Raw genomic sequence first — 13,508 nt, forward strand, 5'->3', positions numbered from 1 at the left:
CAGAGAGAGGACGGGTAAAAGAAGGAAACAGGTAAGAAAAGTAAAGAGCAGAGTGGAAGGAAAACAATGGCAGGCATTGATAAACAAAATCGTGTTGTTTGTTAATAGTGGATCTTTGTATTTTTCAAGATTTTATAATAGGCACATATTTTGACAGCCAGAAAAAAAGTTGTGTTTTTTTAAAATTATTTATTTATTTGACAGAGAACAAGAGAGCACAAGCAGAGGGACCAGCAGAGGGAGAGGAAGAAGTAGGCTCTCCACAGAGCAAGAAGCCCCACGTGGGGCTCGATCCCAAAACCCTGGAATCATGACCTGAGCCAAAGGCAGATGCTTAACCAACTGAGCCACGCAGACACCCCCAAAAAGGCTTTTTAAATTAAGAATTACATCAGATTGGGGCACCTGGATGGCTCAGCGGGTTAATAATACCCGAGCCTTTGGCCCAGGTAGTGGTCTCCGGGTCATGGGATCGAGCCCCCTGTGGGGCCCTCTGCTCGGCAGGGAGCCTGCTTCCCCCCTCTCTCTGCCTGCTGCTCTGCGTACTTGTGATCTCTCTCTGTCAAATAACTAAATAAAATCTTTAAAAAAAAAAAGAATTATATCAGATTAAATCTTCAGGGGAAAGAAGGAAGCACTGGGATGGGACGTCCCTGTCATCCTCGGGGACTGGCCTTTGGGAACAGCAACTGCACAGTGTGGGCACAGGTGCTTAGGAACCCCTACATGAGGGGGAGGGGCCAAATGGGCCAAGGCCACTGAAAGGAGTGGAGGCACCGAAAGTCACACTTAACCTTTAGTTGCACGGGTTTACCAGGATCCCCAAATGCATGTGAATTTCCCTTTAAGAGCATCCACCAAGTTTTTGCTGCGTATTACTCATGCATCTTAGAGTACTCACATTTCTTACTAATAATGCTATAATACTGTACCCAATGAAAATGTATATCAAAAGAATGCACGAATGCAGCACTGAAATTACTAACAAAACATATGCTTGGGGCACCTGGGTGGCTCAGCCAATTCGGCTTAGGTCTTGATCCTGGGGTCCTGGGATTGAACCCCTCAGGATCCCTGCTCAGTGAGGAGTCTACTTCTCTCTCTCCCTCTGCCCTTCCTCCTCCCCCTGCTCATGCTCTCTCTCACTCTCTCAAATAAGTAAAATCTTAAAAACAAACAAACACCAAAACACTTTCACAAAGGCAGGAGTTCCTTGATGAAAGGTGGGGGACCAGGATAAAGGTACACAGTAAAGATGAATCTTTTTTTTAATTATTTTTATTAACACATAACGTATTATTTGCTTCAGGGGTACAGGTCTGCGAATCATCAGTCTTACACACTTCACAGCTCACCATAGCACATACCCTCCTCAACGTCAATAACCCAACCACCCTCTCCCTATGCCCCTAACCCCTCACAACCCTCAATTTCTTTTGTGAGATTAAGAGTCTCTTACAGTTTGTTTCCCTCCAATCCCATCTTGTTTCAAGTAAAGATGAATCTTAACAAAGGTGAAAATTATGGGCAGCTCAGAAGGGAAGAGCTCAGGTAAAAAGAAAATCTGCCCTAGTGTGGATGTAGGTTTTTTTAAAGAGAAACAGAGCTGCGGGACTAGAAAATCAAAGTTCTGGCCCCAGCCTTGATCCAAATTACTTCTGTGACTTTTGGCGAGTAGTTCCATCCTTCTCAGGGCCCCCAGTCCTCTGAAGTGAGCATTAAGGAGGGTTGACTGGAATCAGTCATCTTCAGGAGTCTTCAGCAGAACATTCTAGCATCACAAGACAGAGAAATGTAAAAAGTGACATGCTTTATTGGAAATAGTGGAAAGAGAGGGTTGAGCACAAGGTCTCCGCGAGCACATTTCAAGACGCGTGAGCTATACAAAAGTAAATTCGTCTGAAAACGAAATGCACAGGCTGACAGCAGGATAAAATGGAAAGTAATTTTTTTCTCCTTTATAGAGCTTGTCGGTACCTCAGAGTGAACAGAGTATAATCTTCTTAATGTTAATGCAGTGGGGAATACAGATGCCACTTAGTAAAGAGGTTCGGTAAGGAAATTTAAAGATCATAAATCATAAGAAATTATCTTGTCAGAGGTATAGTGCTCTGATGAGTTTCTCCTAGGTTTATTTTCTAAAAAAAAAAAAAAAAAAAACTTTTAAAATCATAAAATAAAAAATTCATAGAGTCATTACAAAATATGGCTTAATGAATTATGGTAAGGTGAATGCTTATAATCAACATCCAGCTCAACAAACAGAATTTTGCCAGCCATACCAGAAGCCCTTCCCTGGGCCCTGTGCAAATCACAGCCCTTCCACCATTAGCAACCGTTATCCTGATTTTCACAGTAATCCTTTATTTGCATTTCTTTGTTACTTTTTCTTCCAAGTGTCCATTCACAAACACAGTAATTTCACCTTGACAATTTAAAAATTCTTTGAATCTGCAGTTTACTCCTCATCCCACTTTTTTTTTTATTTTTTTAAAGATTTTATTTATTTATTTGACAGAGAGAGAGATCACAAGTAGGCAGAGAGGGAGGCAGAGGCAGGGAGCAGGAGGAAGCAGCCTCTGTGCCGAGCAGGGAGCCTGATGTGGGGCTTGATCCCAGAACCCTGATATCATCATCTGAGCGGAAGGCAGAAGCTTAACCCACTGAGCCACCCAGATGCCCCTCATCCCACTCTTTTTCTTCTAATTTGTTTGTTTAAAAACTTGGGTCATCTGCCCTGTAGAATTCCCCCAAATCTAGATTTTTCTCTTTTTTTCCTTACCTTAGAAAAAAAAAAAAAGATCTTATTTATCTATTTATCAGAGACAAAGAGAGTACAAGCAGGGGAATCAGGAGAGGGAGAAGCAGGCCCCTGGGATTCCAGGCCCTTGGGATCATGAACTGAGCAGAAGGCAGACGCTAACTGACTGAGCCACCCAGGCACCCATATATTATCTATCTGAAAAGACACTAGGAACCACAACACATAAGGAAGATTTATGATTCAAAATTAAAAAGATAAATAACCCAATTAAAAAGTAGGCAAAGTTTTTGAATGGATATTTCTCCAAAGAAGATATATAAATGGTCAATTAGCACGTGAGGAGATGCTCCATGACATTCCTCATTAGAGGACCGTAAATCAAGACCACTGCTAGATACCACTTCACACCTGCTAGGTTGGCTACAATCAAAATGATGGACAGAAACAAGTGTCTGTAAGGATGGTGGAAGTTGGAATCCTCATACACTGCTGGTAGGAACGGAAAAATGCACAACTGCTTTGGAAAACAGTTTGACAGCTTCTCAAAAGGTTACATATAGAGTTAACACATCACCCGTCAATTCCACTCCTAGATACATACCCAGTAGAACTGAAAATAAGTGCCTACCAAAGACTTATAAACAGATGTTGAAAGCAGCATTACTAATAACTGCCCCAAAGTAGAAACAACCCAAATACCCATTAACAGATGGAGAGATAAGTGATATGTGACATATCCATGCAATAATATTATTTGGCCATAAAAAGGAATTAAGTACTGACACATACTATAATACGAATGAGTTTGCAAAGGCTCTCGCAAAATCAGGAGAGTTTTCAAGTTATCCAGTCTTCTCCAAAAATGTTCATGTATTTTTCACAACTATATGAGCAAGCAGAACTATTTATGCAGAATCATTAAATGTACCAAAACCTGGATTTTCTATGCCAACTTCAAGATCCCACTACTAGACACCATGAACTTCCCAAGTCCTCATGATCATGCTACTTCAAAGTACACAGACATTTCTAGGATTGAAAAACTGCAACACAACAGTGCTTTGGGGTAGGCTGGAATAACGGTTTGTCAAACGGGTTTGTGCTCTTCTCCAAAAGCTTACGTTCTAGGTCTGTTTCAGAATTTTCCCGGAGCTGGGGAGTCTGGCCTATGCTGTCATCCACTATTTACATCTGCACCCCAAAGAGTGGACCCATACCACTAGGGCAACATCTGGGATGGGGAGATGCCATCTGAGTACCATATCAGGAGCCTGTCTTCCTTAAGGCTTATATGTATACCGCATCAAGAGTGAGACCCTTAAATGTTGGGAGCACCAGACAGACACACCCACGACAGGGTGCAGCATCCCTGGGCTGAGGACAGCATGGTGTGGAAATGGTTTGATACCTCCAGAGGATGGCAGACTTTTTCGAGGACCCCTGGTATATGCATACTGATTGGCTAAGATAAGAAAATAACACAGCTCTTCTTATTAAAACCCCTCAGGAAAATAGCTACAACTACTTGTTTTTTACATCTCTATTAAAATCTCAAGCAGACAAGACATTCTACAATTTTTTGGCATTTTACTTAAAAGCCAAAGTTTCCTTAGCCTTCACTGAATGACAAAATATGCTTTTGCGATATAAATGATTATGGGTTCTGGTCTGTTTTCTTACAAGCATTAGAAACATTTACTGAAGAGCCATCTCCAATTGCTTAAATTCAGAGTTCTTAATAATATCTTTCATTTTATATCTAGAACTATCAAAATATGAAAGAACACATGTGGGTATCGTGGATGTAAGTGTGTCTGGGAATGGGGGGTAGAAGGCTGTAAGGGGCAAAGGAGAGGAGCAGAATTACTCATGTCAAAAATCGCCCCCCCAAAAAAATTAAGCACAAATTTTTATTAAAGTCCTAATAAATACAACTTGTCAAGTACATCTTTCTTCATCACACATATCAATCACCAGCGAGATATAAGCTTAACTAATCATGTAATTAACTAATTAAACTCACGGAAATTGTAACTCTTGGGTCACATTTGTCCTGAGAGTTTCATGTGTTATGATTCAGGGGGACCTGAGTTCTCCTCGTAGACCTGTTCTCAGATGACTATTGGGTGTGTGAAGTAGATTCTCTTTACCCCACTGCAATTCTCCCCTGCTAAATTTGGTAAGAGGTACAAAGCTACCCTTGAATATGGGAGTTAAATTCTTCTATGCAAGTTTGCCCAAAGGTTGGGTCCAGATTCTAGAATGACCTGGGGTGAGAGGTGGGCCTGATAAAGGCAGATCTTGGCTCCCACTCCCTATTCACTGATCAGAAGCTGGGTGGTTGGAGCCCAGGAATATCTGTTTGGAATGAACCCTAGGCTATTCCTATGCCTATGGGTGTTTAAGATCCAGTGACTCGTGCCTTAGCTCTGCACTTAAGATGGCTACCATGAGGTGAAAAATGACATGTGATGACGAGCTGTTTAGATGCAGTCACTCAGCGCAGTTTGTATGTGGGTAACTGAGAGATCCAGGGACCTGACCTGAATTTAGCTACTTGTCCTTTTAATATCACCATAGACAGAACTGTTCCTGGCTCTAGCTGTAGGGGATTCTAGAACTGCCCTTATCTTTTGTCAAGCATCAAGCCCAGCAAGAAATGAAGTTTGCTTTTTCTTTCCAGTCTGAGAAGACAAATAAACAACAATAAAAAAGTTCTAAAAAAAATTAGAGAGTAATTGACATTTTTTCCTTAAAAAAAAAAAAAAAGATGCATTTCTTTATTTGAGGGGGCGTGGAATAGAGGGAGGGGGAGAGAGAATTCCAGACTCTCTACTGAGCGCGGAGCCCAAAGCAGGGCTCCATCCCAGGACCCTGAGATCAAGACCTGAGCTGAAACCAAGAGTCAGAGTCTCAACCAACTGAGCCACCCAGATGCCCCAAGAAATGGATATTTTTATAGAGAAGACCAGCCAAGAGTTAGGAATACAGTTTAGAGGAGCCCAAGTGAGAACTGCATAAAGAAAAAAATCCTGGCAAGTAGAAGTTGTAATAGTGAAGAAAGGCGAGAAGCCATTAGTATTCAGTTTGTGCTAGAAGCTAGTTTTTCTTTTCAACTCTCATGCCACCTGGGATGTTAAGCTGCTTATAAGTAGAAAATAGGAGTTCTTGGTGGTTCTCAGACCTTACAGCATACAAAATTCTGACTTAAAATTCAAATCCCAAGTCCTAGATTTCAATTTATAGGGCAACAAAAGACCCCAGGAAGCTACACTTTCACAAGCATCCTGGCTGATTCGTACAGTTCTGTGACCTGTGCACCTTAAAAAACAGTGTTCAAATTATTATTTGTTTGTTTTTTTAAAGATTCCATTTATTTATTTGAGAGAGAGAGAAAAAGCACGAGAGGGGGGAGGGTTAGAGGGAGAAGCGGACTCCCTGCTGAGCAGGGAGCTGGACTCGGGACTCAATCCTGGGACTCTGGGATTATGATCTGAGCTGAAGACAGTGGCTTAACCAACTGAGCCACCCAGGCACCCTTTTCCAAGTATTATTAGCCCAACCTGGCTCTTTCCCTACATACTTGCCCTTTATGTAACGTAAGAATCTTGACTCTTAGTTCTTTTTTTTTTTTTAAGATTTTATTTATTTGACAGAGATCACAAGTAGGCAGAGAGGCAGGCAGAGAGAGAGAGGAAGGGAAGCAGGCTCCCTGCTGAGCAGAGAGCCCGATGCGGGGCTCGATCCCAGGACCCTGAGATCATGACCTGAGCCGAAGGCAGAGGCTTTAACCCACTGAGCCACCCAGGCACCCCTTGACTCTTAGTTCTTAAAGAAGCCAGGTTTTTCTTAAAATTGTCACATTACAAAAAATTCAAACTATTTAAAACAAATCTATTTTGCAGTTGTCTCATAGCTATGCCAGGCTAAATCTTCTACTTCTATATGATACCTCCTTTTCCCACAATTGCTCCACTTAGCAGAAAAGAGACAAGTCAATCCGATGCTCTTCAAAAGAACATTTGGGCCAGACTCCTTGGCTGTTCTTTGCGATATATTTCTGAAATGTGCCTGAAATTTGCATTTTTTATTGGAGCCTGTGGTAGACTGTTTCTTCCTAAAGTCCATCTCAAATTTCAGGTAGATACTTTAAGAAAACCTGGATCACTAACTATAAGGTCTCTTCTAAACTTGGCAAATTGCTGTAGAATATTTGCTTTCCTAAGGATAAGGATATAGAACAGTGAGACTCTGGTGAACAGAAAGTAAATTTCTGCATTTCCTGACTTTTATTCGATTCAGGAAGAATGATCAGCTTGAGTGACCCCAAAGATGGTTATTTTCACCCTTTATATATTTGAAACCAGGCTCAGTCACAAAGACAAACAGCAGATTCCACTGATGTTTCTCAGTGAAGTTGACCTTTCAACCCTAAGAAATGTACGTGATTTTTTGTTTGTTTGTTTGTTTTTTAAAATTAGGGTCTGGTGGAAAGATGGATGAATTGTTTATTGCTTTGGAAAATAATATAAGTAAAATGTGACCTTGTGATCACTCTTACCGTTTTACCAGGATGCTCTAGAAAAATAAGATTAATTATGCCAGTCTGCTACTGCGCTCTCAGATTCTATTTGAAAGGAAATGGTCATCTTTATTGTTAATGAGCAGATACCAAACATTTAAAAATTCAACTTAATATTCGTACCTCAATCTTACTCAAGCAATCTTTTCATTCTTACTAGCTTTGTCACTAAGTCCACATAATAGTCTATGGAGTGTTAAAACGCCTCATAAAAATGCTCCAATATGGTTACTCAAAATGGCTGCCTCCTTTATAAATTACAACCTAAAACATGTAGAGATGTTAGGGTGCCAAACATGGGCACTCTAAAAGGGAATAACTAGTCTATCAATAGAACGATATGTTTCAAAGAGCCAGAGGTCAACAGAGAATATTCCCTGGTGTGGAGTTTTTCTACATAGTGTGCTCTATTAGCCGATTTCCAAAAGACCCTAAGGCTGGGCTCCCTAATTAACTACCTCAGAATAACCTTATATTTAAACTATTCCTCTCATAAACCCTCTTACTCTTAATTGCTTCCCATTGTACTTCATTATCACCACTGTTTGTTTTTTCTTAAGATTTTATTTATTTATTTGACAAGCAGAGATCACAGGTAGGCAGAGATAGGCAGAGAGAGAGGAGGAAGCAGGCTCCCTGCTGAGCAGAGAGCCCGATGCAGGGCTCGATCTCAGGACCCTGGGATCATGACCTGAGCTGAAGACAGAGGCTTTAACCCACTGAGCCACCCAGGCACCCCATCACCACTGATTTTAAAACTCTGCCTCTTATTAACTCATCTACTTTGGATATGTAAAGCATTCTCTTTTCTTATTACTCAGGTAATATCAATTGTTATTGATATTGATATTGGTGATATGCACCAGCAAAGAAGTAATAAAAGCCTACTGGCTTATTTATTTATTTTCATACTGGGGTATGAAAAATAAGTGCAATAAATATCTAATGCTGTGTTAAATGCTAGTGTTTTTTGTTTTGAAAAAAATGCTATGGTTTATTTATTTATTTACTTATATATTTACTTATTGTTTATTTATTTACTTATTTATTTAAATAAGCTTTACACCCAACGTAGGGCTTGAACTCAAGACCCTGAGATCAAGAGTCTCGTGCTCCCCTTTTACGAAGATGGCACCGAAAACTAAGAAGGAAGCCCCTGCCCCTCCCAAAGCCGAAACCAAAGCAAAGGCTTTGAAGGTCAAGAAAGCGGTGCTGAAAGGCATCCACAGTCACACACAAAAAAAGATCTGCACATCACCTACGTTCCGACGACCCAAGACACTGCGTCTCCGAAGGCAGCCCAAATACCCTCAAAAGAGCGCCCCCAGAAGAAACAAGCTTGATCACTATGCAATCAAGTTCCCCCTGACTACTGAGTCAGCCATGAAGAAAACAGAAAACAACAACACACTTGTGTTCACTGTGGATGTCAAGGCCAACAAGCACCAGATCAAACAGGCTGTGAAAAAGCTCTATGACATTGATGTAGCCAAGGTCAACACCTTAATCAGGCCTGATGGAGAGAAAAAGGCATGCGTTCGATTGGCCCCTGACTATGATGCTTTGGATGTTGCCAACAAAATTGGGATCATCTAAACTGAGTCCAGCTGGCTAAATCTAAATACAGTTTTTTCATGATTTAAAAAAAAAAAAAAAAAAGGAGTCTCGTGCTCACCTGACTGAGCCAGCCAGGTGCCCCAAGTATCTAACACTTTTAACTGATCCCAGAGGCACTAAGCATCCCCTTCCTAAAACTGCTGCCCAAGAGGACTGCCAGGATGACTAAGAAACATCATAGGACTACAGTTTCCTCTGTGAGTTAAGGTGTAATATTGAAAAAGCCCTTTAAAAAGGTAAGCATTGGAGAAGCACCTCCAGAATGGTGGAGTAAGGACTTCCAAAAAAGTCTCCATCAAGACAATGAGAAACTGGCACAATTTGTCAAAAACAACTTTTTCAGAACTCTGTAAACTAATCACGAGATTTGCAACAATTCATGGGGTATTTATTCAAGGAATATGACTGAGTGTCAGTAAGAACAGTGAGTTTGTGGCATTTCAACTTGCTCTGTTCCTATTCACTGCTCTCCCCATGGCAGCCTTGGAAAATGACAGGTTTATACCTTGGTAACTGTGAAAACCAGCAACCTAGCAGCCTCAGGAGGGGGCAGAATGAGTTTGGAACTCCCCCAATCCCGCCCCCAGGAAACTGGTATTTTGAAGCCTGTCTGGAAGCTCTCTGCAAAGCTTCATTCTCAAGATTTGTCTTTATTCAACCTTATTCAAAGCAAGTTCTGTGCAAACAGCTGTATCCCCAGGACATTTGTAAACGCAGTCAGTGGCAATTGTCTGATCTGACATTGCAGCTGCTTGTGGTAGTGATACCAGTTAAGACTAACAAGACGCTGAACAAAAAACTTAAAAGGAGATGCTGGGGATGAGATGTCTTCAGGGGGTTTTGTAAAGCTGTAGCATATTGCTGAGAATCTAGAAGGCTTAATCTCTTACCTTCAGCTGACACTGAGACTTTGTACAAGCAAGGGTGAAAGCTAAGGCAGAGATGTAAGTGGTCTGCTTGAGTATGGAAAGCATGCCTCAACACATACACATAGGTCCTTACAAAAGGCAGGGAGACATTATTTCAATGCATTTGAGGAAATCTCTCCAATTATTATTATAACTAACTGAGCAGAGGCTTCAGTAACTGCAAATGACAAAGAATGCATAGTTTGTAAGTTAATTCAGGAAAGCCACCAGACAAACAAGTGGCAAGAACAACAACAATAACAAAAAAATCCCAGGGAGAATGAAATCTGGATACTTCATACTTAAAACACCTAGCTTCCATAAAAAATTTGTTGAGACATGCCAAAAAAGACCAAAAAAAAAAAAAAAAAAGTATAGTCCATGCACAGGAGAAAAGTAATTAATACAAACGGTATTGAAGGAAGCCCAGATGCTGGATTTACTAAACAAGGACTTTAAGTCATCTATTATAAATATGTCCAAATCACTAAAGGAAACCACGTCTAAAGAATTAAAAGGAAGGAAGAAAATGATGTCTCACAAATAGAGAATTATCAATGAGACAGAAATTACTAAAAAGAACCAAATAGAAATCCTGGGTTGAAAAGTGTATACTGAAATGAGAAATTCACTAGAGGGGCTCAATAGCATAACTGAATGGCAGAACAAAGAATTTGTACATCAACTTATTGAGATTATCCAGTCTCGTGAACAGAAAGAGAAAAGTATGAGGAGAAATAATGCCTCAGAAGCCTGTGTGACACTGTCAGATGTAGCAACATGTACATCACGGAAGTTCCAGAAGGACGGCAGAATGAGAGGAAGAGGCAGAAAGAATGTGTGAAGAAATAATGACCAAAGCTTTCCACACTTTTGAAAGCATTATTTTACATATACATCTCAATGAACACCCAGTAGGATAAACTCAAAGATGTCTATATCTAGACACATCACAGTAAAACTGGTGAAAGACAGAGAGAAGGAGAACTTTGCAAGCATCAGGAGAAAAGCAACTTACTACACAGTGCAGATCCTAAATAAGAACAACAGCTGAATTCTCATCAGCCATCTGGAAGTCAGAAATCAGTGGGCAACATATTCATACTGCTGAAAGAAAGACTATTAACCAAGAATTTTATAGCCACTGACACTACCCGTTAAAAAAAGAAAAACTTAAGATAATCACAGATAAACAAAAAATGAGAGAACTCATCACTAGCAGACCTGCTCTACTAGAAAAACTAAAAGGAATCATTCAGACTAAAATAAGAGGACACTAGACATTTACTTGGTTTCGCACAGAGAAATAAAGAGCAACTGGTAAAGATAATTATGCAGGTAAATATGAAAGATAGTATGAATATATTTTTGCGTAAAGCTATTTTATTTTGCTATCTGATTTAAAAAGATGACTGCACAGGGGTTCCTGGGTGGCTAAGTCAATTAAGTGCTTGACTCCTGATTTCAGCTCAGGTCATGACCTCAGGGTCCTGAGATCAAGCCCTGTGTTGGGCTCTGCACGGGGCAAGGAGCTTGCTTAAGATTCTCTCTCTCCCTCTCCCTCTGCCTCTGCCCCTCCTCCCCAACTCACTTGTGTGTATGTGTGCTCTCTCTCAAAAAAAAAAAAAAAGAAAGAAAGAAAGAAAGAAAAAGAAAAAAAAGGGACAAGTTCGCTTAGCTACATGAAATAAGTCAGTCAGAGAAAGACAAATACCATATGATTTCACTCTTCCGTGGAATTTAAGAAATAAAACAGATGAACATAGTTGAAGGGGGGGTAGAGAATGACGTAAACCATAAGAGCCTCTTAACTGTAGAGAACAAACTGAGGGTTGATGGAGAGGGGGGGGGGGCGGGATAAATGGGTGATGGATATTAAGCAGGGCACTTGTGATGAGCACTGAAAGTCATGTGTAAGTGATGAATCAACAGATTCTACACCTGAAATCAATATTACCCTGTATGTTAACCAACTAGAATTTAAATAAAAACTTGAAACAAACAAACAAACAAACAAAAACCCCAAAAAACTAAAAACAGAGGACAACAGCAAAAGGCAATAATTATAAAACTATGTTGATGGGTTTAGAATGTATAAGGATGTAAGCTGTATGACAATAATAGGAGGGGGATGAACAGAGCTAAAATGAAGCAAAGTTTTTGTATACTATTAAAATTAAGCTGATATAAATCCAAGTTAGACTGTGTTAAGATATTAATTATAATCATGAGGGAAAATACTAAGAAAATAACTTTTTAAAAAGTAAAATAGGGTGCCTACGTGGCTCAGTCAGTTAAGTGTCTGACTCTTGGTTTTGGCTCAGATCTTGATCTCAGGGTCCTGGGATTGAGCCTTGCATCAGGCTCAGTGTTCAGTGCAGAGTCTGCTTGTCCCTCTCCCCCTGCTCCTTCCTTGCCCCCTTTGCCTTCTGTCAAATAAATAAATAAATAAAATCTTTTTAAAAAAGAAAGTAGAGTAAAATAAATAACAAGGCAATTACATGGTATTGGAGAATGGTACCAGAGAATATCTAACACAAAAAAGGTAGTAATGGAGAAAGAAGAACAAATAAGATATAAGACACATAGAAATATCAAAATGGCAGTTGTAAATCCTACCTAATTGGTGATTACATTAACTGTAAATGCTCTTCAATCAAAAGGCAGAGACTGGCAGTATGGAGTAAAAAAAAAAAAAAGAAAGAAAGAAAGAAAAAGATAAAGCATAATCTACAAGGGACACATTTCAGATTCAAAGATACAAATAAATTCGAAATTGAAGGATGGAAAGAGATACCCTGTGCAAAGAGTACCCAAAAGAGAGCTGGAGGAAATACAGTAATATTAGACAAAATAATCTTGAAGACAAAAAATTATTTAAAGAGATTTATTTTTTAAAAGATTTTATTTATTCATTTGACAGAGAGAGAGATCACAAGTAGGCAGAGGGGAAGAGGGAAGCAGGCTCCCTGCTGAGCAGAGAGCCCAATGCAGGGCTGGATCCCAGGACCCTGAGATCAGAACCTGAGAGGAAGACAGAGGCTTAACACACTGAGCCACCCAGGTGCCCCTATTTAAGGAGACTTAAAAAGGGCATTTTAAAAAATTTTAAGGGTCAAACCATCAAAGGACATAATAATTATGAACATATGCACTTAATAACAAACACCAAAAATACATGAAAGAAAAACTCAAAAATGAAGGGAGAAATGGACAACGAAACTCTAATAGTTGGAAATGTCAATATCCTACTATCAGTAATGGACAGAGTAACTAACGAGGCAGAAGATCAACAAGGAAATGGACGATTTAAACAATACTATAAAGCAATTAGACCTAACAGCCATCCGTAGAACACTTCCCTCAACAACAGCAGAATATGCATTTTCCTCAGCATCAATGAAATATTCTTCTGTATAGACCATATGGCAGGCCATAAAACAATCAAAAAGTTAAAAAGGAGTAAAATCATACAAAATGACTGACTATAATGAAATGAAATTAGAAATCAGAAATAGGAAAAGAATTGGGGAAATTCACAAATACATGGAAATTTTAAAAATGCATTCCTGAATAACCAATGGTCAAAGAAGAAATCACAAGAAAAATTAGAAAGCACTTTGAGATAAACAAAAAT

At 39.7% G+C, this 13,508-nt stretch overlaps 1 protein-coding gene and 1 long non-coding RNA gene across 2 annotated transcripts in view; one reads left to right on the forward strand and one right to left on the reverse strand.

Annotated features, from left to right (window-relative positions):
* Positions 1–1,533: 1,533 nt before the first annotated feature.
* The window catches only part of LOC123924928, a 116,785-nt gene continuing 104,810 nt past the window's right edge, over positions 1,534–13,508 (reverse strand). The window contains exon 3 of the long non-coding RNA XR_006814870.1: positions 1,534–1,771. This is a non-coding gene — a long non-coding RNA (uncharacterized LOC123924928). The remainder of the gene's footprint in view (positions 1,772–13,508) is intronic.
* On the forward strand, positions 8,475–8,942 carry LOC123924927 (60S ribosomal protein L23a-like). Its single transcript, XM_045977881.1, has one exon. The coding sequence runs from the start codon at positions 8,475–8,477 to the stop codon at positions 8,940–8,942; it is 468 nt and encodes a 155-aa protein (XP_045833837.1).

The sequence above is a fragment of the Meles meles genome, chromosome 14 (assembly GCF_922984935.1).
Source record: "Meles meles chromosome 14, mMelMel3.1 paternal haplotype, whole genome shotgun sequence".
Lineage (NCBI taxonomy): Eukaryota > Metazoa > Chordata > Mammalia > Carnivora > Mustelidae > Meles > Meles meles.